This window comes from Enoplosus armatus, chromosome 13 (genome assembly GCF_043641665.1).
Source record: "Enoplosus armatus isolate fEnoArm2 chromosome 13, fEnoArm2.hap1, whole genome shotgun sequence".
NCBI classification, from domain to species: domain Eukaryota; kingdom Metazoa; phylum Chordata; class Actinopteri; order Centrarchiformes; family Enoplosidae; genus Enoplosus; species Enoplosus armatus.
The window spans coordinates 7,669,930-7,697,240 of NC_092192.1; the positions used below are offsets into that span (position 1 = coordinate 7,669,930).

General features: G+C 39.3%; 1 protein-coding gene across 6 annotated transcripts; it reads right to left on the reverse strand.

Annotated features, from left to right (window-relative positions):
* Nucleotides 1-2,736: 2,736 nt before the first annotated feature.
* On the reverse strand, nucleotides 2,737-24,682 carry acsl6 (acyl-CoA synthetase long chain family member 6). Of its 6 annotated transcripts, none has more exons than XM_070917395.1 (20): nucleotides 24,464-24,682; nucleotides 23,385-23,499; nucleotides 22,080-22,144; nucleotides 20,181-20,282; nucleotides 19,674-19,773; nucleotides 18,738-18,916; nucleotides 17,177-17,209; nucleotides 16,428-16,479; nucleotides 13,549-13,622; nucleotides 13,289-13,366; nucleotides 9,311-9,445; nucleotides 8,667-8,801; nucleotides 7,788-7,883; nucleotides 6,901-6,973; nucleotides 4,883-4,971; nucleotides 4,399-4,515; nucleotides 4,083-4,226; nucleotides 3,799-3,900; nucleotides 3,626-3,697; nucleotides 2,737-3,047 (listed from the first exon to the last, which is right to left on the reverse strand). In XM_070917395.1, exons 1-20 carry the CDS (start codon nucleotides 24,659-24,661, stop codon nucleotides 2,907-2,909), a joined length of 2,100 nt encoding a protein of 699 aa, XP_070773496.1. In that variant the 5' UTR covers nucleotides 24,662-24,682; the 3' UTR covers nucleotides 2,737-2,906. The 6 variants fall into 6 exon arrangements, with proteins under 6 accessions (XP_070773496.1, XP_070773497.1, XP_070773500.1 ...); XM_070917396.1 differs by having other exon boundaries at nucleotides 24,458-24,673; XM_070917399.1 differs by having other exon boundaries at nucleotides 4,083-4,172; nucleotides 24,563-24,661.
* Between the last annotated feature and the right edge of the window lie 2,629 nt (nucleotides 24,683-27,311).

Genomic DNA, 27,311 nt, shown 5'->3' on the forward strand with positions numbered 1-27,311 from the left:
AAAACACATTTCTGTTGCAGAACTACTCAGATTTGTCTTGTGACCCTTTGATCAGTACTTTTACTCAAGTAAATGATTTGAGTGCTTCTTCCGGAGAGCGGTCCAATTTGTTTTTCATACCAGCATCAAGACAGACGCTAGTACATCCAAGGAAACCTTTCAAAATAAAACCTGTGTGCACTGAATACACCATGAAAAAGAGAAACAAGACACTAGATTAAAATCATTCCAGAATATCTTTTATTTCATTGCCCGTGTCCTACTCCCCACCCTCCCTCATCCCTATTGCTGCACTCAATCATTACAAGGATATGGTGCTGATTCCATTTTACAGCAGAATAGATAAATAAATAAGTACAATTCATCTCACTACACGCAAAAAGAGAGAAAACAAATCCATTCAAACCATTGATTTAATAAATATGCTTACATCTAGCTGTCCTCATTTATGTACATCCACATTGTTTATGCTTTGGGACGGTAATCAACTTAAAAAGCCTATACATTACTTCTATGTGTAAACCCTCCAAAAAAATGTCTTTCTTCTGTTTAAAAGTTGATGGTTGTTCTACTTTCCTTCAGTGAGTGGAATTCATCAGCTCTGCCTACATTACAAAGCCTTGCACTAGCAGCAGTGGCTGTGGGCAGATGCATACAACCTGCTATTAATGGCCACAAAGAAATACTCGTCTTTTTCAAGTCAAATGCTAACGGTCCCAGCATTGCAGGGCAAACTGCATGCATTGCCCTGAGCCCTGGTTTTGCATTATTTCTTTTTCTTTTTCCTGAAATACTCTTTGTGCGAAGATGGATGTAAAGAAAGTTGTGATTGAACCAACTGCAGAGTGTGAACTTTGGTGATTGTTATAGTGGGCCAGTCCTTCATATAAACAAGGAGCATGCATGCTAAACTGCTGATCACAGCCATGAAGCCTTGAATGGGTGAATACGTGACATGAACTGTGATTTGGATGTGGCTCAAACATTCAGATGTTCTTCATGGAACAGTGTGGCAATGATTTGTAAGGCAGGAGCTGCTACTCTCCCTACCATATTATCTTAATTTAGACCTCAAACAGGAGGATGTGTTTTTGGTCTAATTGCACAATGTCTGGATTGAACATAAATTGAATCCTTGTTGAGTCAGATCAGGGAGGATTTATTAGGCTCTGCTTAATGACACTCCTGTCAGCAGCGTGTTCAATCAAATGAAAATCTACTATTTTCCACTGAGGATGAAGTCCATTTCTGTCCCACAAGGTGTCAGCATTATCACAAATCTAGACATCTCCTTGAGCTACACTATACACAAAGACATCACGCTTGCTGTCGTACAACTGTGGATTTTAGGTTGTGTTTGGCTGGTAGGTTTAAACTGATGGAGGAAAGAAGAGAAGCAGATTGAGAGGAAGTAGGAATGGATTGCTCAACATAAAAGTGCTGATGAGTTTCTGGTGCTGGGAACAGAGCATTTGATGGTTTGTTTGGGTGGATAGCAGGTAGCAAAGTACGGAAGATTTAAAATGCCTAAATTAAAACAAATCAAACAAAGACATCAAGTGAAATACATTGTGTATGTATATAAAACCTATGTTAAAAAGACAATTGTTTAGCTTTTTGTTTTTAATAACTGAATTGTTTTTCATTGTGACATGAATTTTTCATGCCACATTAAAATCAAATCACAACACAGCAAACAAAGTAAAGATGGGTAATGCATTTCAGTGTTCTTCAGCTGAGATCAACTTAAATCTGCCAATACTAATCGCAAAGCACTGTCATTAGTTTTTATGAGGAGGTGCAAGGCAGCTTTATCAATTGTCCATGCAAAAATGAAAAACAATCAACTGTTCAATCACAGCTTGGGGGCAGGGTTTATCATCCCTGGCATGAGACTACAAGGTGGATACATTTTGCTGTATAACCTGTATTACCACTACTGATGAAAGCAGAAAGTTTAGTATTTTTAAATTAATAACTTACAGGTACAAAAGTACAGTAGGTCTTACAGTCATTTTCTGAAATTTAGCATTTTGTTGTGTTGTCAGAACAGAAGTGACAGTTGACTGTCAGTAGAAGTAAGGTAATGTCTGTAAAATGAATTCAGCCCATCAGGCAATTCTGCCTTGCGGACATCTATTAGCATTAGCTTATCCTCCTCCATTAAGCCACTCAACGTTTACTGTAAGCTAACAACAACTAACCGTCAACACTTACCATTATTTGATTGTGCCAAGAAGATCCCTCTAAGCACAGTCCATCTCTTAAAATTGCTCAGTCAGTGTCAAATGTAACTAAATGTACAGTGAATATTAATGTTCCTCGTCTGTCGTGGCTGCCACCAGCCCATGTAAGCTCCGCCCACTGGCCCCTAAAGCTGTGATTGGACACTTTATTGTTTTTCATTTTGGCATTGACAATGTGTCTCCATTTCAATAAGGAGAAAGCTCCTTTGCACCTCCTCATGAAAATGAATGGCCATGATTTGTATTTAGTATTGGTAGGTTTACACTGGTCTTTGCTAGGCAACACTGATAGGCACCACTTTTTTGTTTTGCGATTTGTTTTTAATGCGTCATGGAAAAATTAATGTCACAACGAAAAACAATTAATTCAGTTACAGACTAAAAGCTAAAAAAAATTCCTTTTAACATATGCTTTCATGTAATCATGACACAATAAATGCATACATGAAAAGGAAATACACATAACAATGTGCATTGTATTTGACTTTATTTCTTTGCTTTGTTTTTATTTAGGCATTTTAAATCTTCCACAGTAGGACCAGGTTTGGCTTGCTTTCTCAAAGCACGTTAAGCCTAAGGTGTCACATCTTTGTCCCAGGTCAATGGTCAAAGCAGGTCTTAGTGCTAAGATGCTTGAAGGAAAATGAGGTCTGCCGGCCTTCACATGGAGATGCTGCTGTAGAGCTGGTCGATCTTCGCCTTGAAGAACTCCTTCAGCTCCGGTCTCTTGGCCTTTAGCGTCGGAGTCAGGAGGCCGTTTTCAATGGAGAACATCTCGTTGTGGATGTAGATGTTCTTCACCTTTAAAAGGAAAATGGAAAAGAATAGAAAAGATGTTGAATGAGACCAAAATCCTAGAGAGTCTCCCCCAAGTTATTGCAAGCTTCCTTGGTTAAATAACTATAGTAGACAAGAATCCTGGGTAAGTGTAATGTTAGGCAATAATATATTATAGACCTGTAGTATATAGTGTTTTTCTGCTAAAACTTTGCCTATCCAAGAGAACAAGCACCTATGTCAATAACTCACTTTTATTTGTTTTTAATATAATGAGAAAAGATTTGCCAAACACACAGTTGTCTTTCATATTCATACTGATTAAGATGTTTATAATTTGCAGTATAACCGCAGTGTATTTATAAACTGCAGCAACTGGAGTAACTTGTAAATAATTGCAATACTCGAGGCCTCTATAAAGACATAATGACATAACCAAACAAACCTTACTTGAGAGACTGCTGGCACATATACGGTCATACTGTAGCTTTAAGACCAAGGTTATTTTACATATTTTTTAAAGATAATAAGACAAATATAGCTACAACAAAAGGCAGACAAAATATTAGCTGTTTAATATTAGCATATAACTGTCTACCCACCTGCTCAAAAGAGTGGAGGCCACTGGCCTTACCCAGACGCACCAAATCTTCAAGGATTGCCTTCTTTAATTCCTGTTGACGAAAGAAGAAAGTTATCTTCTGTAGAATTCGTCAGTATTTTCAGAAGCTATTCTCAACAGCGTTTGGAAGCGTTTGAGCCACGTGCCACCTACCGTGTTTTTACAGAGGTCCTTGTAGATGCCTAATATGCCTTTTTTCTTGGCCCATTCAGGCATGACTTCAGGGTCAGGAACCACAATTCCCACCAAACAGGACTGGGAAGAGCAAACACAAACATGAGAGGAAAATGGGCACCAGATAGGTGATCATGCATTCTATTTGTCCTGGCTTGAAATGGAGCACAAGAACCATGCCATAGAAATACTTGGAAAGAATTAGATTTATCAAGGTCTATAGGACATTAAGATGATGTGTGTGTGAGTGTTAATATTCTTACCTGCAGACTATCTCCATGAACATAGAGCTGTGCCACAGGTTGACTCCTAATATAGATGTTCTCGATCTTCTCAGGGGAGATGTACTCGCCCTGCGCCAACTTGAAGATGTGCTTCTTCCTGTCAATGATCTTAAGTGTGCCATTCTGCAGAAAAGGAGAATTAGGAGAATAAATGACAAGAAGAAGAAACAGGATGAAAAATCCTGGGAGGTCCTCGTGTAAAAACAACACATTGTTTAAAGCAAATGCTGTATAATATAAAATACTGACTTATTATGCCTAATATTGGAGGCTGATGTGAGCTGTGTGTACGTACAGGTAACCATTTGCCGATGTCTCCACTATGAAGCCAGCCGTCTGCATCCAGCGTCTCAGCCGTCCTTTCCGGGTCTTTGAGGTAGCCCTTAAATACGTTTGGTCCCTTCACACAAACCTAGATGGGAGATTAGAAAAGTGGAAAAGGGTCAAGGTCAGAGGTGAAATATATACAGTGTATCTCCTGTTCAAACACAGGTTTTTAAAAGTCTGAAAAGGTAATACCTTTTTATTCTCATAAAATATGTATTCTCTAGATCCTGTGGCATTGGCTTGGAGCATTGCATGTCAACTCCTAGAAAACGTTTTTGTTCTGGTAATAATTTTTAAATGTCGCTGTTTTAGGCATCTCATATCTGGGCCTTGTGTCTTTATCTCAGCATTTTAAGTAATTTAAGTCAAAGCGGCATTGTAAAACTTTAAATGAGCTTAAAGTTAGCTATGTGTGGACAATGTGATGAATACACACACATTTCGGTGCTTACCTCTCCCTCTCCCTTAGAGGCAAAGTAGTTCTTCTCAGGAACATCCACCAGTTTGATGAGGTTACATGGCAGAGGGGCCCCAACGTGACCTATTCACGGGGTCAGAACAAGCAAAATAATTAAAGACTCAACAAAATAACCTTTTCTTTTTGTAATTTTTTCCCTTTTTGTCACAACTTGAACTGTCCGACCCTAAACCGTAAAAGAACAGAAGCAACAAAGACCAATTATCAAAAATATTCACAGAAATACAAATATCTCATGGAATATCAGAACTGAGCACCAGGGGGTGATGCCAGACCACATTTTGATGTTAGTCAACATGGGGAGTGCTATCTAACTGTCATTTACAGTAATTACTGCCCCTGCTGCAAGCCGCACAACAGGCTGAGGCACATACCATGTACTGGGCGGCATGGTGGCGCAGTGGTTAGCACTGTCGCACAGGAGGTAAAGCTGGTTAGAGCGGGTTGGGGGTTTGATCCCGATCATGTCAAAGTGTCCTTGAGCAAGACACTGAACCCTAAGTTGCTCCTGATGGAGACCAGCACCTTTCATGGCAGCTCGCCGTCAGTGTGTGAATGAGTGAGTGAATGGGTGAATAAGACTGAGCTGTAAAGCGCTTTGGAAACCGTGAAGGTTGAAAAGCGCTATATAAGTGAGATCGTTTACCATTTACTTACTTACTTACTAAACAACTTTTTTACCACTGTATTTACTTCTGCTGCAGTCAATTTCTAATGTTTAATGGAGGTTTCTGACATCATTATTCATTACTTTAGTGATTCAGACAAAAAATACAATTGAGACATTTTTAAGTCATCTTACTCACTGGTTATTTTTGCCAAAGCTGTAAAAACTACTTGTAAAAACGACATGCTACATATAAAGTACAAACGAGAAAAAAAAATGCACTACAAGTAATACTCAGATACTAATAATTCTAATGCTGATATGTTAACAAAATGTTTTACATACAGTATGAAATCTGAAACAAACGTGACTCAAATAACCTCCTCTTTTATCACAGTGAGCAGAATCCATATGTTGACTTTCAAGATTGCTAAAATCTGGTCTCATCACCTTCATCTCTACTTTCCCTACGGGGATTAAGTGGATTTATTTGGTGAATGTAATAAGAGATCAAAGAGCTCACTCTAGTTTAGCTACTGAGCCTATTCAATACAAAAACGAGTTTCGTTAAAACTCTGTCCACACAGGGTAAAGTTATGTATTTGTACAGGTGATGGCGTGCTCACCAGGCTCCCAGGAACATTTAATAAAGGGTAGGCATTTGGTATGTATGTGTGTACATGGTTTGTTGTGTACTAATACTAATAACAATATATGTTTTTATTGTTAACCTTCAAAAGATTTAATTGCTTTTGAATGTGCAGCTGAAATAAGAAAACAAAGGTGATATATTTTGGCTGATATAGACAGCCAATTCTAACACAGATTTTAAGTCCATATAACTGCATAGTGGTGAAGATTACCATTAATGCCAGGGTAAATACAGGCAGTTATAAGAGCTACTTGTCTTTTATACCCACTTGTTGATGTTGGCAATAACCTAAGCAGGCATTATGACAGTTAATAATGTGGCCTAACAGCTCTTTCTTCTCTGTCTGTCCTGACCTGTTTTCCTCAATCTACTGTGTAGGACGGCCTCCCACTCATTCTCACCCTGCTTTTTTTTCCACTGAGTGTGATCTTTAAAACGTTCACTGGGGGTAGAGCTGATAAGGCCCGAGAGTCTGAGCAGTTATGTCATTATCTGAGCGCTGCATAGTGACAATTTTGAACTTTGTGCTTGTGTTCACTTATCAAGTTTACAGACACAATAACCTCAATTTAACAATATTCCAGCATGGGAGTTGTCTATTCTTTAAAATCTTGACCAATCATATCACTTAATCACTTAGACCTTTGAGTGAGCCTGTGCTTAAGTAAACTAGTTCAGAGAGTCGGGCATAGATAAGGATATGTCTTTCTGTTGTATAAACGCTGACGCTTACCTGTGGTCCAGTCTCCAGGTGTGGTGAAGGTGCAGCCAGCTGTGCACTCGGTCTGGCCGTACGCCTCGTACACCTACACACAGACACAGACAGTGTTGAGAGGGCTGTGTGAGGGATTTGAGTGCATCCACATACTATATTTGTGTGTGAATGTGTTGTGCATGTTCTGCATGCTGGTTGTACCTGTTTTTTTTTTTCTTTTTGAGGTCAAATTTGAGTTTTGGACCTTGAGAGTGGGGACATTTTGTCTGATCCTCACTTCTTCAAAGGGCTTTTCAATGGTTCATACTTATTACAGTTAAACCTTCAATAACTGATTTTTTTGGCCGCTTGGGGGCAGCGAAAACAAGTTGTGAGCAAAATATTGACGTATCATCACCTTTTAAGTTGACATCGCAAACTTGTTAGCAAATAATTGCTGATTTACACATCCTGCAGGTTACAGAGTCATTCACTTGGAGGCGTGTTTGTGTCCTTCTGATGAATGTAAGTCCAGTATTCACTCTCTTTTAGAGACAGGGGGTTCAGGGGGGTTTAAGAGCTTTTTCGTTGAAAACAGCTGCCTGCAGCGGCAGAGAGTGAACTCTATTGTTTTGGTTCACTCTGCCCACAGTAGAGTTGCAGGCTGGACAGCTAAACAATGAGCTGAAACTCAATATAAAGCTCTGTAAAGTTTTCAAATTGCCATTTGATACATTGTTATTACAAAAGTATTGATTATAGCCTCTTTAAGCTTAGATCTAGGCTTAGATTAAGGATAGGGTAGGGTTTAGGTTAGCCATGTAGTTGTGATGGTTATGGTTAGGGCCTAGGGAATTCATTCTGTCAATGAGATTCCTCACAAGAATAGAAGTACAAACGTGTGTGTGTGTGTGTGTGTGTCTGACCTGGCATCCCAGAGCTGCTCTGAGAAACCCCAAGACAGTGGGCGAGGTAGGAGCCGCTCCTGTTATAATCATCCTCAGTCTTCCTCCCAGGCTGGCCTGTACAGCAAGGAAAAACACATTATTAATACAGAGGGGTCTTCTTTTATTTACTTTTATTTATTGTCATTTATATTTGATTTTAAAGAATGGGCCCTGACAATCTTTTTTTTTTCTCAATCAGTTTCTTACTATGAGCGACAGGGTCCTACATGAACACACAACTGTGGTTATTTTACATTAGCGTTTTCTGGTTTTCTTTTTTTCTTTTTTTCTCTAGGCTCTTCTTGCTTGATTGAAGTGTTTTGTTGGAAAAAATGTGATGTCATGTTTCTGAGCGCCGATCGGGATTTACCAACATTTGAATCAGAATCTGATTGTTTGACCACGATCAATGAACAAACCACACCCACACAGTCTTGGAGAAGCAGGTTAGCTGTTTTAGTATTAAGTATTAATCTCTTAATAAACAACATTTAAAGTTGTTTTTCTAACTTTTTTAGTCATGAATATTTAATGATGATGAGAGAAATGCTTAGTTTTGAGGGGCTTTACTTGCAAAGAGGTCAAGACAGATACTTTTACACCAGCTTGTTTATATTGGAATTACAAGAATGGGTGAAAATCAGATTATTATTGAAAATGTTATTTGCAGCTCAAACACTCTATAGTAGAATTGTTTTTGTAATCGTTCTTCTTGTTTCTTTTAGGAGCTCTGGTGCATAATAATCTTTTTCTCTTCCCATTTGTCTCTTACCACACCCTACTTTTGCCATAAGCAAGCATCATTTCCCTTAACTTTTAGAACAGTCTAGGAATTATTTCACAGAACCTTCCTTTTACCTGAATCTTACTGAAGAAGATTTTGTCCCAGATGCTGTCACTGCGAATGATCCCACTGCTGACTTCAGCACCTTTTCTCTTTGCAGCAAAGTTGAGCAGCCAACGCTTCAACGGGCTGTTAGCCTGGCTGAAGATCTGCAGAGGAGACAAAGGCAAAATACATGTTTGTTTTGGTCGGGGACAATCCCATCTTCTTCGAGCTGTTAAAAACGTGAATTTATTTAAGTAAATTGCACCAGAATTATCAGAAAGTGTAAAATCAAAGCTCTAACTTCTCCTCTTACATTATTCTCTTTAACAACTCCCTTACAATTTAGAGGTTTTTATTACACAACATGGATTTCTAAGGAAACCAGAAGTTAGTAACCAACAGTTCATTCCATCCCTAAACCGCAGCTACAGTACTGGAGAAAAATAATCTTTACATGACTCATAAAGGTAGTGGTAACCAATTTCAATAGATTTTCAAATCACAAATCCTTGTCAGAGTAGGGAATAGTTTCCTAAACAGTGCCCATTTTCTTTGCTGATTTTTTTTTCTGTAAAAACTCACATTGAACTAAACAAGATAAGTTGCTTCATCAACAGCAGAACAAGCCAACAACAGTTTCTTTAAAAGCCTCTTCTTCGTCTGGTCTTCTCACCTTGTCATACATGCGGTTGAGCAGTCGAGGCACCACAGGGAAAATGGTCGGCCGCAGGGCCTTCATGTCATCTGGGAGGAGGCGGATGTCGCCCTGATAGAACCCGATCCGTCCTCCATGGCAGTACACCACAGACTGCAGACACAGACACACAAATAGTGAGCTTAACCCTAATAGCTATGTGGTATCTTTCACGGGCAGATAGTTTAGTTAGTCCCAACACTGACAAGGGCTAAATTATTCAAGTTTTTAGGTAAAACTCAATTCATCTTCATTCAGTTCAAAGTGCATTAGGGACAAAATAAAGAGAGGAAAAAGAAACCCTTTATATTTATAAAAGTCTGTACATAATCTGGTGGATACTGAGTGCTGAGTGTCTGTATTAATATCACACTCTATTGATTGTGCTACGCTGTATAAGAGATATATTAGGCAATATTAGGCTGATAAACTTACGAGCACTTGTTGGGCATTCATGTGAAACACCAGTTTATGTATCTGTCATCATACTTGAGGGTGAGGGTTCTCATTCCCACAAATCTCATATGATCGCATATGATGTATTAGAAAACTCCCCATTAAGGTGCCAATGATTCCTTGAAACGGAGAAGAGCTAAAGCACACTAGGATCTACACACTCTAATTCATTATATTATAAATGAGCTAAAATAAAGGTTCTAGTGTGTGGAAGCCATTCTTAGTTTCTATCAGTGGTGGAAGAAGTACTCAGATTCTTCACTTGAGTTAATATTTATGGTATAACATGTAAAAATTCTCCATTAAAGTCCTGCATTCAAAATCCTACTTAGAAAAAGTATTTGTTGTGACTCATTTATTCAATATGACAGCATTTTACTGTTGTAGCTGGTCAAGGTGGAGCTAGTTTTTACTACTTTATTTACGGTTTACAGGTGTTTCAGTCCAGTGGTTCCCAACCTGGGGTCAGGCCCCTCCAGTGTTTTTTTATTTCTTTATATAACATTATTATTATAATAGTAATCTAATAGTCCAATTATTTCAAGGTGTCCCAACTGGTTTTTTTTTGTACGGGGGCGAAATCTGATTTTTTTAATGTAAAGTCTTGAACTAGTAACTCCAGCTGTCAGATAATGGTGGAGTAAAAAGTACAATATTTCCCACTGAAATGGAGCGAAGTAGAAGAAGAAAGTAGCATAACATGGAAATACTTATGTACTTAAGCACTGCACTTGAGTAAAAGTACATTACCTTCAACCACCGGTTTCTATATAAGATGCAGCAAAATGTTTAAGCCAGGTGAGTGGTGGACAACTTAGTTGTCTGAAGTGAACTGAAATGAACTGATTGTTTAGCAACAAGGCACTGTATGTGTCGAGGCATGACTTCTGTGTGTTACACTCATACGGGAGAGGAAATACCAGCGATCACAGACGGATTAAAACAAGCTGGGAGCAGAGGAAGTCACACATTAATCATCTAGTCATCAGCCGTGAAATGGAAACTACTCAAAGTGGGGGGATGACTAGAGCTGCTGATTACATTTTAACAGTCCTGATTCAAACCAACCACCAACAAATCAGAAAACCTAGAAAACTGATAAAAACATATTTTAAATGACATTTACTGTATGTTCAGTAAATATACTGAGCTTCAAAGTGTTTTTTTCCCCACACATACACACACGCCACCACACACCCCTTTACAGATCCTTTACTGATTGCAACACTTCCACAGACTGAACGTGGACTGAGGATCAACCCAGCACATGTCCTTTTGTTGTCAGTCAAAGCACCATACGTGACCCTCTTCCTATTCCTGTTTCTCAAGCCATCTGAGGACAAAGAACTTTTTTTCTCTTTGATTGAGACATCACCGGTATCAGAGATGGGGAGGTGTGTTTGTGTATGTGTGTGAGAGAATCTTGAATTTGCTTCTATTGTGTGAACTGAAGCTACTTTCTGGGGAAGTTAGGTGGTTTCCTGTGTCTGAGTCTAACAACGCTGCTGCAGGCATATGAACCAAGCTGGTTCAACCTAATGCAACCCAATTGGCTGCGTGATAGACACATGGCACGTGACGCCTACACGTGGAGGCACATACACGTACTGCATATACTTAATGATCCACTTGGTGAAATAACAATACCTAAGGTTCACAGAGTACTAAAAAGGTGCAGAAAGGCATAGATTCATGTATGGAGAATACAAAGTCTCAGCACAACTTCTTTCAGTTGTTTCAGGTTTAATGTCACATTTTATGACCGATCCTGAATCAGTGATGAACAGCTATCACCCAGAGCTTTTGATTGACAGGGTATGGCTTCCCAGTTTCTCAGTAAAAACAACCTCCACTTACTGCCACTCTGTCTGAGGTCTGGTGGGTAACTGTTCTTTTGCTGTCAACATTTGGTCAAAACTTGGATGGAAGCTGCTGGCGTGAAACTAAAATCCCACAGTGGATGCAAATCTGAAAGCTAAAGAGCTACCAGTATGTGAAGATTAACATTTTAGTTTACATAATCAGTTCTGTTTGTGAAACATTAAACTCTGAACGTCAGAGTGATGGAAATGGAAAATGTAGCATTTTTGAAAATGTGCTCCTCATTTGTTCTCAGCAGGGTGGATTAAAATGGCAGCCACTCCGAGCTGACCAAACTACCAGTGCATCTGGGTATGATGATAAGACTGAAAAAAAAAACAGGAAACGCTAGAACGGGTGCACTGTAAGGTTGTTAACAGCAGAGCTGATGTTTCCTGTGTGCTATGTGATTAGCTATAGTTGTTGAGGTGCTATTATAAACTGTGGTTTGGTGACTAAGCCGACACAAACACCAATAGTCCCTTCAATAATTTGATGCAACCTTTACTGTTTATTTCTTTCTTTGATGTGGATATTCAATTCAATTCAATTTTATTTATAGAGTGTCACAACAAAAGTCATCTCATGACATTTTACAAAAGAAAAAAGCAGGTCTAGACCGTACTCTTTATAATATTATTACAGAGACCCAACAGTTCCCACTGCGCATGTGTGGGTTTTCCTGTATCTCAGGGGAACTATTGTCCCAGAAAGACTAGGAAAATCTTCCAATTTTGTCATCCTTTACTTCTTCAAGGTTTAGTTTGGAAATGCACTGGTGAATGTTGTGGTTTTATAGAATGATTTCAGTCATTCGGTTGACATTTCTACATTCTACAGCTACATTTCTGGAGGAGAAACCTGGTTTCTTGGACATGTAAACTCTTAACAGGGTTTCTAACTGTGTTTTTACAAAATTCTTCAGATAGGGAAAGTATCCCTTTGGCAGCAGTGATGTTGGATGAATGGAATTACTTAAAGCATTGCCTTCTGAGTAAAAATGAAACTGCAAAATCAAGTTGTTTTCCACACTTGAACAGTAGAGTCTTTGTAAAATTCAGACACTGTAAGGACAAATGGTACAGGCTTTCACTACTGTGCCAGTCAGTCCAAAACAGCACAAATACATGTAAATATGCCAGCTTTGGTTAGAAAATATGGTAGCAGGTACAGTAGGTAGAGAACCAGCTGCAGATAAACACAGGTTTTACAATAAATGGGTTCCTGATGATTTCCTGCCTCAACCTGATTTCTCTCAATAACGTGGTTTCTTGTGTGCAAGGTTGAAGGTTCTTACACATGTACGTATACATTTGTTGTGTGTGCGTGTGTTTGTGTGTGTGTGCTTCAGTATGCTAGGAAATGATGCAACATGCACACCAGTTACTATAAAAGGCAGGTATGGCATTCATCATCAGAGTTGGAAAGCAAAACTAAGGAAAAGGGGAGAAAATGGGAGACCAGAGTCCCTCCCTTCCTCTCTTTCTCCTTCCCACACACTAAATAATCTAAAATAAACGCCCACCGCTTATGTCACAATGATCCTTCCTCTGCCCCCCACCAGTCTCCTAACATCTTGAAACTCATAAACACATAACTATCTCATTCCTGTGGTCGAAGATTTCAGTTCAGCCCATTTACCTCAATAAGTCTCTCAAACATGTGAGCCAGTGGCAGGAAGGAAATGAGGCAATCATCTTGGTTGGGGAAAATGACTTTCTACAGGAGACAGAAGAAAGGAAACAATCAGATGATCTTAAAAATGATTTTGCAACACGGCAACTTCACAAATATGAGTTGCAGGGAAAAGACAATAAAAGCAGGCCGATGAATCACTTAGCAAAGTCAGATGCCTTCATTAAATTCAGATTTCCTGGGAAAAAAGAGAGAGGGTCACTCACATCTGTTACTTTGAGGAAGCCTGAGAAATCTGCCACCACGTTCCCATGGGTGAGCATGACTCCCTTTGGGTTTCCTGTGTAAGCAGACAGAAAACACAAACACAACGACATCACAGAGGTGACACTCCCCTCACCTGCCCGAGGACCCCACAGTCATCCAATGGGAGCACAAAAGGAATCTGACATGGAAAAGACAAACCTGTTTTTTTCTGAATTTCACTCACATGTCATGTCTTGCAACCCAGGAAGGATTTGTGTTAACAAAGGAGTTTGCATATTATGTTTTTGTGCTGTTAAATAGTGTACAATCAGGTGTGATAGTCAAAGCAGAGTCATACTGTAGGCTACTGACAGATGGAGCATGAGGCAAGGGGAAGCAAAATATATAATATAATTTAATACAATAGATAGGGTAGTTTTCCAAATTAATAAATAATAATTTTCTCATTTGAACACTTTAAAACCTCCAATAATGCGAACAGCATGAGTACACACACATATATAATGTATATGTGCTGTATATCTGTAGAAAAGACCATTTTTAAAAACATAATACACTACATTTTTGTTTCCAATGCAAATACTAATTGGATCCTGTGAGATATACATTTTTGGTTTAGGGTTAGTACATAATTGAGTAAATATTTTAATTCACTGTGTTTTGAAGCCACCATCATTTCAAGAAAATTAGAAATCTTTTATGTCGCAATTTAAAACAGCTTGTGGGGAAAACAAATGAATGAATCATTGTGTGATTACTGAGTGTGTGGTAATTCCTACAATAGACTAAAATACCGTGTTTTTTCTCAGTTACTGTAATGTCATGGCTCAGTCCTTTCTACATACACACAATAGTTTATAATGACTCTTAAATTAACTGTTCCTCTTTTCAGACATGTCATCTGACTTGACTTGACTGAGTCGTTTTTGGTTCGGAGCCAAATAGTTGTTGCAACAAAGGCGGAGGGAATTCTCGAGAAATGCAAAGTGATGTGTGGAAATTGAACCCTATGTTGGAGTGGCTGCATGTCTCCGTCTGAGCCAGCAGGTCGCATCCTTTTTCAGCGGATCCTTTGAATGTGGTGAGCTGCAGCTGCCGTCTCTTGTAAACTGACACCAGTGTGTCCTCAAATACCCTGGTTTTTGTTCCCTGTTGGTTTCAGCCGCTGTTGCTGCTGCTGTGGGATAAGATCTCCGGAAAAAGCAGCAGCGATTGCCTCACTCACATGCTGGGGGATCCAGAGTGAACATTTATAAAATGAAAAGAGGACAAATTATCCTTTTGCTATTATGTCACTCTGCTGCTGTGAAGAAACTGGATTCATTTACCGTAAATGCCCGTGTTCCCAAAATCAAAATGCAACAGAAATGATCATATACTGAATTTCAGTCTGATTTTTCATATATCAAACTAATATCATTCTTCTGTAAAGAAAACTTCTATGCTTTAAAGCATTTTCAGTATGTATTGCTGTGCAGTCATAGAATTCAGTAAGTGAATGATTACCTTATATATTCTAAGGCACAGTGAACCATGTGAAAACTTTTTTTTATTTTCAGCATGGGTGATCCCAGTTTGAACTGGTCCCTGACCTGAACAGTGTTGGTGACACGCTGTGTCCACTGAGTCACATCAGCTCAACAGCTAGAAAGCAAAGGGCAGGTGACTATTGTTGCAGCCAACCCACGGCATTATCAGTGAATAACTTGATTAGTGTCCCAGCTTGGACTTTATAACTCTGCAGTCCTCTTAATAAAATAAATTAATGCATGTACTACACATGATTGCTTTGGCCTGGAAAGGAATTTCGCTGAAAATGTTATGACTGGAACAGGTTTTGTCGTCAGCAGGTTGTCCTGTCCAACCTGTCAACTAATAATGCAGAAGGGCAGAAATCAAATATAATTGGTATTTTAAATTAGTAGAAGAGAAGTGACAGAGCGCATGCGCAGACTGTGCATGCAGCCTGTTACAGTCGCTCCTGTTTGTTTTCTTATTTTTCTTACTCCTTTATTAACTCCGTATTTTAAAAAAAAATACTGACTTTTGAAGTTGCGCCCTCTCCAAACATGCTGGTGGAGAGAGTTCTGGTACTTTTTTTCACTCTGGAATTACTTTCATTCAGTTTTTGTATAATCCCCCCCCCCCCCCCCCCCCCCGCCCCCCGGCGATCAATAAAGTATTTCCGATTCTGATTGATTCTGATAGAATTCAAAGTGACCCGTCCACAAGTCTGACCTCTGTAGCTGTTTTATATGCATTCACACAATGTTGGTTAACTCGGTTTCATAACTTGTAAATGCATAAATAACAGGGAGAACAAAGAGTACATTTGATTATGAGTAAGACAGCATGTTACTGTCTGACTAGAATTTAAGTGGGCGGTATCAGGTCAGGGAACTCAGCCCTTTGAGTACATGTCAGTGCAGAAGACAACAAGCTGAAAACATTTTTGTTTGGACTGACGTCAGTGATGGAAACCTTGTTAAAGGTGTGGTTGTCTGCTAATTATACTGGGGTATTGTGTTCCGTGGCTTGTGGTGGAGCAGTAGGGCAAGTATTTTGCTGTTTTTCTTTATTTTGCATAGAGATCCTCACAGAGAAGCAGTTTATACTTAACAGACCAAATCTAATGTTGTGTTTTATTGTTTTAATCTATTTAATCTTTTTCTCTTATTTGTCATTAAAAGATGGACATGTGTTATTGGCTCTGCTGATAACAGGTTGTAAAATGACAAAATGTAATAGCATAACGGTAACAAGAATAAAGAGATAGCACTGTTAGCAAGTTAGCTGCATTGCCCATGTTTTGTGTGTGAATTTCTCAGCACCGAACACAAATAAGGCATGTTAATCACACAGTTTACACAGTTATTACCTGTGGTTCCACTGGTGAAACACACAATGGACAGGTCGTCTGGTGCTGGAGGCTGTGGAGGAAAGATTGTATCGGTCAGAGCACGAGATTGACATGCACCTTGTCAAGAGATGAACTTCTTGCAGCATTCACGACAGCAACCTGCACCACCACACATCACAATACAATAAGGAGTGTTGAATGTTCATATACGTAGAGTTGTATTTAAAGTCACTGGCATCGTACCAGCAGTAGTACGAGCAATGTTCACATGTAAATTGCCAAAAAGCTGTCACCTAGACTGTTTAAAGTAAATACTAGCTTAGCTGTACCCAGAGGGTTGAGGCTGAATTATCAGTGTTCAGTGTTTAATATACTATCAATCTATAAAAAGCCAAAAAGATGTGACTCATCTTCATTTACTGTCAAAAGTCTAAGAGTCTACATCCATGCTAGCAGCTCAGTGAGGCTGTACTTCAAGGCACAACTGTGCTTTGACCTAAATGCTATAAGTGCATGCTAACATGCTGATCTTTAGAGTTCCTCATCTGAGTTAAGCATGTTAGCATGCAAACATTTCCTAATTAGCGTTTAACACAGAGTATGATTCATGAATCTTATGGTAATGCAGCTAACAGTTGAGATATTTCAGTCTGGACCAAAGTGGGCGACTGACAGACCGACATTTCCAGAGCCAAGCTGCTAGCAATGCTGAAAATGTTGTACATCTCTATCTGCATGTATACTGTAGTTGGATTTTGAATACTTACTACAGGTTTTCTGTAGTGCTCTCTTCCCAGAGCCTGTAAGAAAAAACATGAAAATAACTATTACAAGTGGACACTTGATATGCATAAATTACATTAAAATGATATTATTATACATAGCTTTAGTGTTATTTCCCATGACTCCTTGAATAGTGAGTGTATTCTGAGTATGAGTCAATCTTGATCAGAGCACGTGTGTTACGATATCATCTGTTTACCAAAGGCCAAACATCTCAGGCCCTATGTTGATAGAAGGCAAACATTTCGATGTTGATGGAAGGCAAACATGCTTAGAAAGCCATTTCTAGAAGTATAAAGTTGTCCCCTGCATTTGTGTATGCTTTGTTGCTGAATTTGTGGGTCAGAGTTCACCAGCATTTGTGATAAGTCCTCTCATTTCTTTTAAGCCACGTGGTAAACCAGATGAGCTGGCTGTGTATCACATTGGCACAGTTCATAAATCAAGGTTGATCATCACAGAAAAATGACAGTTATGTACACATGTGACTGCCATCTACTTTCCTGTGATTGTCTTGGCTTTGTGCCACTTACTGGAATATCCTCGTTGTGCTATAAAAACCCTTGTGCATCTAATTTAAGCATACAAAATGTTTTTGTCTTTATGATGCATTCAGAAAGACAAGGGAAGAAATCTGCATCTATTGGCCTTTACGATAGACACACAGCGATGATGTGCTGGACCGGTTTCACGTGTCTGTTTGTTGTGATTGAGCGAATGAAGCTCACAATCCTTACTCCATTCCTCACTTACAGGAATCAAAAGAGCAGTGAGATTACTTTAAATTCCTACATCAGACATGGAGGCATAGCAACACATGATTATTGTACTTTGTGTTGTCTGCGTGTGATTGCCAAATGCCACATTTGTCAGATTCTGTGTAGCCAGACAGGAGCAGATAAACATCTCACTTAACACGCCAAACAAACCACTTACTTTTTGATCGAGTGCTGACAAAATCTAAACACCAGTTTTGTTTTGACTGGCTGTTTTGCATAGTTGAGACTCTCGACTTTTAACAGACTATAGAAAAGTATGTCGTCGCTGCGGCCATCACTGTGGTGACACAGCTAAATTAAAACTCAGTTTCACTGACCATCAAAGCACCGATGTTTGTGTTAATCACGGTCACCAGTCTGAAAGTGGTTTTGACATCTACTCTATGAGAAAACGTGAGAAAATGTTTGCCCAATATCCACCAGATGGATGTGAAAATTCTGTGCTCACCAGCACAAGTTTTATTAGATCTAATTTGCTAGTCTATGATTATCAATCAACAAACTTCCAATCCATGATTTTCAAAGTTAAAGCACGAAGAAGGCAATATACTCTGTACAGAAGCTATTAAAAACACATCATGTAACAACATTTTAGAAGATTTAATTAATTTAATTCAGACCACTTTGAGTATTTTCTGGCCTATGCAAAGGAGCTGTAACCATTTGACGTATGTATATATTTTTCAAAATATATGTTAAATTACTTGCACTGAGTTAATATCCCCACCAGATAGCTTTGTAGTGACTTTTTTCCTACATGTCATACCTCGACTTCCTGCATGGCCTGCACGTGGACGCCGCAGCCCTTGGCGTGCTCGACGAGGGCGGAGTCAAAGTCATCCATCAAGATGATTCTTCGCAGGCCCGGAGTCTCCTTCCGCTCCACGTTATCCAGAAGCACCTGAGCCTTCTCTACTTTGTCACAGATGACCGTGGAGATGTCGGCTGAAATGACACAAGCACACAAGAGCATTCGCACCCTTGTGTGAATATCAGCAGAATAAGAAACGAAAAAGAACAAAACAAGACAAAAAGACACAGATGTGGAGAGGGGATTCATTCAAACTTCTGATTCATGAGGGTTTTAAGAGATATTTTAGATATCCAAAGCCTCAAAATAATCTAGTTAATCAGTTCTTGTGTTTATAATTTTGGGCAGCATTTAAAATCTCGAATGACATATCAAGTTCAGTTCAGCTCAAAGATTCGTAGTCTCTGACAGCCGCCGATCACACTGCTGTGAGTGTTGAGTTCATTCCATTTCTGGTTCAAACACTTCAGTTCAGTACAAAACTGTTTATAAGGTTAATAGCTCAGCAGCCACGTACTTCCAGCAGAGTAACCACATCATGACTGATTCTACAGCTTTTTCAGTCTTTCAATAAGCTTTCATCCAGGAAGTAACACACTGTGTGAGCTGACAACAGTGCTCTCAGTCGCCAGTGAGGGGAGCTCCACTGCTAGAAGCTACTGTTAAGCTACTGCTTGAGTCAGCCACACTGGGATGTAAATTATTTAGCTGCAGGCTTAATGGTTTTTTCCTTCAATGAGGAGATGATTGTTTATCATATTTACATCTCAAACTCAAAACTTAGGAGACATTATCCCTCCTGAATACTGTTCTGTGTGTGTGTGTGTGTGTGTTAGTGGGGCTGCCAGTTAGCATTTGTATGAGTTGTTTGTGTGATGTGTGTGTTCTCACCAGTGTTAATGATGAACCGTATGGCGTCTGGGCCCAGTGTGTCATAAAGGGGAACCACCACCATGGAGTAGGTGTAGCAAGCTAGTTCTGAGATTATCCACTAAAGTCGCACACAAGCCAGGGGTCAAAGGTTAGGGGTTAGAGTTCAATCATCCATGAGACATCATACTTGAAAATTAAAACACACACAGCATAACCACTGTATACAGGTAAATTGCTCCTATATTTATGTTAGATTTTAGATCATGCTTATATCTATTATCGTTTTAAGGCAATACATTTTTAGTTTTTACATTTTTCAAGACAGAAAAGGTCTGCCTGTAAAAATTAGAGACAGTTAATGTGTTGTGTTTACATCAGTCGCTTGTGTGAATGAAACCATCTGTAAAATGGTTTACATGTATCTCGTCTAAGCCAGCGGGTGTAATGCAGTGAAGAAACAGAGTCAAAAGAGACAGAGCGAGAGAGACAGCAGGAAAACAGATTGAGACGAAGAGTGAGAGTCACCTCTGGCCTGTTCTGGGCGAACACTCCTATGAACTGGTTGGGGTTGGGCTGGCAGCCCTGGTGCAGGAGGCCTGAGCCCAGATGCTCAGCCCGGGCAGTCACCTGTGCATTGGGAAGACGGGACAACAGATGATCAGGCCAGGTGTAACAAAACCAAACAAATACAGAGCTAGTCTTCAAAGAGAGAGAGATTACTTAATGTAAGATTACAAACTCTATATGAACAATATATATCTTCCCTTCCTTCTGCTCTTCAGTTTCTTGGGAAACAGTTATAGTAAGAAGCAGGAATGCTCCTTAGTGTTCAGTGTTTGGCTTAGTGTGGTACAATTTAGTAACTATTCAGATAAATAAAGGGACTTCTGGTAATGACTTGGAAAAAAGGGAAATGTGTGTGTGTTAGTCGTAGTGTGTTGTTTATTTTTTTTTCCATGCTTCAGCTAAAAAAAAACCCCAATAACAATCAAAGGTCATCTGCTCAAATTCAAGCCCATTTTGGAAAAATCCATGGTTTTCATCTCTGGAGAAATGCATGACCATCTATGATGTAAACTTGTTGCATTGCCAAAATCTCATTTCTCAAGTTACCATGATTGTGAAAGACATCAGAGCAGACAGGGTTTAGCTCAGACAGAAAAGAAAGTTGCATAACAACATTCACGTTTCAGTGGAAGCCTTGCTAATTATTTATTTTTCAACCAGGACTCACCTGGCTTTCCTGGGAATTAGTGTTGTTCATGAATGAACAAAAAAACCTTCCACCATCATTCTCGGGAAAAAATAACATGACGTCATGGATTAATGTTGAAGGTTGCCTTAGGCATCGTTTATTGTTGATTTCTACATCACTAAATAAAATTCCCCTCTAACCGCCAAAACATGTCAGGTTAGCTCCCGTGTTCAGGGATTTGTTGGAACCTGAAACTCCTTCAGTGGGAAGTTGTTGTACGAACAGTTGCTCGTATTACCTGCCTCTCATTTGTGAGTTTTTGCTTATCTCTTTGTCTTATGTGATAGTAAACTGAATATTTTTAAGTTTTGATGACATCACCTTGGGTTTTAGGAAATTGAGAAAATATTTCACTATTTTTGGGGCATTTTTTAGACTAAACAATAACTCGATTAATCAGGCAAAATAATTGACATACTAATCGATAATCGTTAATTACAGCCCCACAAAATGATCATATGCATCATTGTTGTTGCAGCGTAGAAAGGCAGAAAATCATGACAATACTGTCACACCAGTGTGGCAGGACAGTGATCTGACAACACGACAAGTCAACCAGACAGGTTTTGAATTCTCAATAAGTTAATTGGAATCTAACTTCCAACTTTTTCTCTAATAACAATACTGACCTCAAGCAAACCCACACTGCAACACAGTTTTTTAGGCTGGCTGTTACCTATGTATAGCACTGACTTGATTGCTAGGCAGATTTAGTGACACAATGCCTCTGTGGTGCACAGGTTGTAAACTACACCTGAGTGTTGACTTACACAGTTACTTAAATGGCCTGCATGGGCAGATTACTGCTCATCAAATGTCATTACAAACCTGATGATGAGTGATAAAGATGTTTGATATTTCTAGAATGTGGGAAATGCCATTTGTGTCTTTTACTGAAAATGCTATTTATGTATATTATATACAACGGCAAAGACATATGATAATGTCTGTAAAATAAGGTTATGTTGTGAACAAAGATCTTCTGATTCGCAACTGTAAAAGCAACCTAAACTCTGCTTTATTAACAGTCTAGAACACTTTTTGGAGCATTTGCCTGTGGTAGTTTTCACATACTGGACATCTCTTTTCACAGTTCATTCCCCTTCTAATTCTCAGAGTGCACCTGTCGCTGTTACAAGGAGATAAGATGTCCCCCGAATAGCACTAACCTCTTTGTAGGATATCCATTTGTAAGGCTGGTTAGGGAGCCGCGAGCCTAAGCAAGGTCCATCACCTGTTGAACACACAGTGACACATCAAAGTGGCGCCTCAAAAACACATTAAAAAGCCTATATGATGAAAACATTTTCATTTTCCAGGTGGACAAAGGATTATGCTTTAAAATATATGACCAAAACACTGTGGTGGACTTAACTTTCACCAGGTGGACACAAACAAGACTCCAAATAAATGATAATGTTGCTCCATAACTGCTGGATTTTTAAATAAATCAACTTTGGCCAATGAAATCTGTTATTGCAGGTTTAAAGCTACATTCAAACTTTCCTATTTCAAACTAATTGATCATCTTTTAAAATAAATAGCTGGAAATCCATAAAAACACTCATAACACAGTGCTTTGTAGGCAAATGCTCGGCTTATGGGATGTCCTCTAGCTTAAGTAACAAATCATTCGCTTTGATCAATCACTTCTTTACGCACTCAAATTTTAATTGACACTGGTATAAATATTCTAAAAAGATTATAAACAACAACAAGTGAGTCACTTATGAAGATGCAGGTGTGGTTGGAGTGCTATTAGGGAGGAATATCTCTGCATTGTGAGCCAGTCACTTAGTCACTTAAACTCCCTGTGAGCCCTGGCACCGTTACCGCTAGCAACGATGGCCATCACCCTGGCAACCAGAGGACTCATTTTATTTGGGGCTTTTATGGTGAAACTATAGCTGTGTCAGACTGTGTGATATTTCTGTCTGCAGGGTTGCTCATGTTCATACCTACTGGAAGATGCTAAAATTGGAGGACTATGTCATTTTAATCAAGAGAAAACAGTCACAATATTGTTAGCAATCACTTGCAAGTATAATTCATCATTGTTTTATCTTGTTAAAAATAGTGAGATCCTATATATTCCCTATAAAGGTACATTCACAGGTGACATTTAATTATCCTTTTGATCACATCTGCTATGTCGATTACTCTCTTCACGTTTTATCTGTTTTATTTTTAGTCTGTGTTATATGTTTTTTAACCTCTGTTCTATGTGCTATCTATCTACCGCTATCTATCTTGGCCAGGAAAGGAAGCAATTACCTTTATTGATCAAATAAATGTATATGCTGCCATGTAGATATAATAGATAAGCATTACACTCTGTGGGGAAAGCTGTTTCGAGTCTAGGGGAACTTGAAAAGTTGGCAGGCTTCAGATCTCTATATGCATGACATGAGTAAGAGTGTGAACATCTGTCTCTATGTATGCGTGTGAGCGGACACTAAATACATTCTACCCACCAGATATGTGGAGGCCTCTCTGGAAGACCTCGTACATGGTCCTGGCGTCGTCATGGTAATGAGTCAGCAGCTTGGAGCTGTCGCCCATCATTGACCTGTGACCTCCATCTTCATGCTGATGCACAGCAAGAGAGGGATAAAGAATCACTTTCACAACTTTTTCTCTAAACTAAAGGTCTAATTCTTCTCCATCATAAAGAAGAAAATGTTTTTCTTTGTTCTCCAAATGATAATCCATCTCTTTTGTTAGCTCACAAATGCATATAAAAATATCTGAGCGGCTGAGTTAAACTGAGCTTTTGTTCCCCGGTGTGTACATTGCTGATGCATTCTGGGTGATTACAGTTCATTCTCATAAAGACGAGGAACGGTCTGAAAAGATTAGGGAGCCTGGCATGTTAGGAATCTCAAAACAGCCGTCTCAATCTGCTAGACTGTAGTGCCACTACTTCAAACACTTAAAAACATAACAAAAACCTCATAGCCACAAAAAGCCTGTCATGTGTTTGGGTGAAAAACAGCATGTGTTTGGTTTGGTTGGGATGGTGGTTAAGGTAAACCAGGTGTAATACAGAGCACGTTGCACCCACAGCTTGTGAGCATTAAGTCAAAACAAGCTTTTGGACACACAGAGCAAGGTTTAATAGTGGCTATAACAGTCATATAACTTTGATGTAAATATTTGTGATGCTACTAAAGTAAAGAAAATGAACAAAACAACATATTGTTATTATCATCATAACATATTAGCGAGTAAAGATTATCGGTTGAAGGTAAAAAACAAACAAAACAGGGTGAAAGTACAGTGCATTTGACACATCTACTGGCTCAGCGATGTCATATATATATATATAAATATATACATATTTATATTATAAACATGCAGAGTAGATCATTGTTGTGTCGGCAGATTTTCAAACTAAAACTAAAACTGGAGGGACAAAAATAGGACTTTTTAGAAGTGAGGTGCAAATGATCCACTTGGTGTGTCTGCAAATGAGTGTGTTTATTTCCATTGTTTGTGTTCACATTCATGCATCTACGAATCTATTTGTGTGTGTGCTTCATCTTACCGGCACCTCCTCAGACTGGTGCAGCAGGCTGCAGGGTGGCTTGATGGGGCGGGGTCTGGTGGCCAACCAGTACGCCAGCACGGCGGTCAGAGCGCCGATACCCACCAGCGTGGAGGTCGGCAGGGAGCGAAAGAACTGGCCGAGCTCGTCCATCTCCGGTATCCTCAGGCCGCTCATCATCTCCTGGGCCTGCATCTTCTCCATCAGGGTGGAACTCAGCTCTGCAGGAAAGAGGACGCTCTTTGACTTATGATTTCAAAAAGATTTTCTGGCGCTGTTGTACAGTAGCAGTATTGTCATGACAGCCACAATCCAAATAGTAATTTGCACATTTGACGTACAAAAAAGTCTTTTCTGTTTTTTCAGTTTTACAGTTTTGTGTATGTGTATGTGTCGTCTTTCTAATAATAAAACCTATTTTGATTTTTAATCACAGGTTTTGTGTGTCTTGGCATGATCTGTCAATACTAATACTTTATTAAGCTAAATCAGGTGTGCTGGGGGAGGTATTTAGATAATGGCTTACAGGTTTGTGAACCACCGCTGTAAATAGAAATAGAAATAATCTGAAAACGATGATTATTTTTCCAGGGACTGACTTCGAACGTATCAAGTTCTGCAAGCTGATGATATATAAACCTACAAAAGGCAACTATGTCTAGTTTTACAGTTTCCAATTTGTCTGACCTGCATATTTTTGAAGTGCAGGAGGAAACCCACACATGTAATCTTCACACAGTATTTTCAAAGCTAGTTGCATTTTGGGTGTTCAAAGACAAAAAAATAAGAAGAGATATGTGAGTGGGCTCGATCAGATGCAGACACACACACACACACACACACACACAAAACTAAACCTGCCTACAAATTTCTCAGGGTTGTCCTTAACTCACTTTGAGCCATTCCAATAAATTTCACCTCACCACTCCTCTCAGATCCTGTGACCTTAAACACATCATTTATGCTTCGAAACAGGGTTAATGAGGGGTCTTCCCCCGCATTCTAGCTATTACTGTAAAAGCAGCTCAGAATAGATAATCTACACTACAGCTCTGAGAAGTGGTGGGACTAGAGAGTAGATAAAACACACACACACTTAGCCTCTGTCTGTCACACACACACCGTCAGATGCATAATTTATCTGAGGGGGAGGCTGGCTGCAGCGCTGACTGGAGGGTTTCCTTCCCTCCCCCGGGAAATGAGTCAGAGACAGCACCACCTGACCGAACGAATGGCGTCGGGGCACTGCTGCAGCTCACAGCCAATCAGAATCACTTCCTGTCTGCTCAGTCTCTCTCTCTCTATCTCACACACACATGTACAGAACCACAGAAACCAACAGACAGCGAGGCTGATGGGTATAAATATCTGAGGCTGTGGGAACATTGACTTCCTCATTCACCTGTTATTTTGAGTTGAAGCACTATTTTTTTCTACTACTACTTTACTAGAAGGAGGCTGAATCATATGATCATATGACAGCAGGTTCAGGAAGCCTCATGCGTGACTTTCAAAACCAACAAAAATTAAATGCAAGACCACATCAAGGAACAAGTCAGTCTCTTTTTGACCCTCAAGATCTAATGAAGGTGATGTATAATTGGGTTGTGAAAAAGGTGATGTAAGCAGGGTTTTAGAAATACTGAAGTCATGGGTCCAAGCCCCCAGAAACCAAACACAAAGTCTAGTTATCTTATTATTGTTTGAAAATATTAATTTATATATTACCAGCACACACATCTATTAGCATTACCCCAGTGCTCACCTGTTCTCATCCTTAGCATAATCTCTGCACGACACACACAGCAGTCACCATCTACAGTCATTTGTAAAGCAGCACTGACACATGACATTTACATTCTGTAAGACAGCTATTGCTCATCAACTCCACTGCTTTGATTCAAGTCAGAAGCACAGTACCTTCAACTGCTCAACAGTGAATTCCCTGACGCTGCTTTCCCAAACTCCTCTTGGGCTCAAATTCTCTTAATTCACCCTAACTCGAGTTTCTGCTGAGACAGAAACTATCACCTGCATCTGAAAAACCACCGCATGACAGATCCCTCATATGTGACTCTCTGCTTCTCTTTTTGCTGCATTGATCAGATATATTTCCTCTTTTTCTGTTGTCCCTTGTTCCTAATGCAGTTCCAGTAATCTTGATGGGGGAATTAGAGCTGCTCAAGTGCTGGGAAATGTTGAGCATCATAGTAAATAATAGAAACCACTTGATGATGGTTGGTTCTGAATTAAACAGAACTATTCATTGGCATGTGTATGGATGTTGAAGCAATTACGATGTCAAAGTTAATTCTGAGATGAAACGTCCTGCCCTGTTGAGAACACAGAGTCGCCCACTGAGCGCAGCTGGAGCCTGTCCGACACTTAGACTTCATTACTGTTAAGACACGACAAATTGAAAACATGATCTGGCACAGGTTCAGGTATTTGGCATGGACTGAGAACTCTCAGGAAATCTCTTGACAGCAGAACATCTAAAAAGTAAAGTTAAAAATGTAAAACAACACATTCTGTACTGCCTTCAGTATTCTATAATCTGTATTATATTGCACATCCTTTAATGTAATTTAATTTAATTCTACTACATCAAAAACTTTTGATTATTTTAATGGCATAGTTTCATATTTTGGGAAATGTTTGATTTAGTTAAATGAGGTGTTTGATATCAGTCTCTTGTCTGTGCGTTAAATATGGAGCTGGAGCCGGGACAGGGTTAGCTTAGCTTAGCATTAAGACTGTAAACAGGGGGTAACGGCTAGCCTGGCTCTGCCCAAAGTTAAAAACATGCCAACCATAGCTCTAAAGCGCAATAATTAAAACATGGTATGTTGTT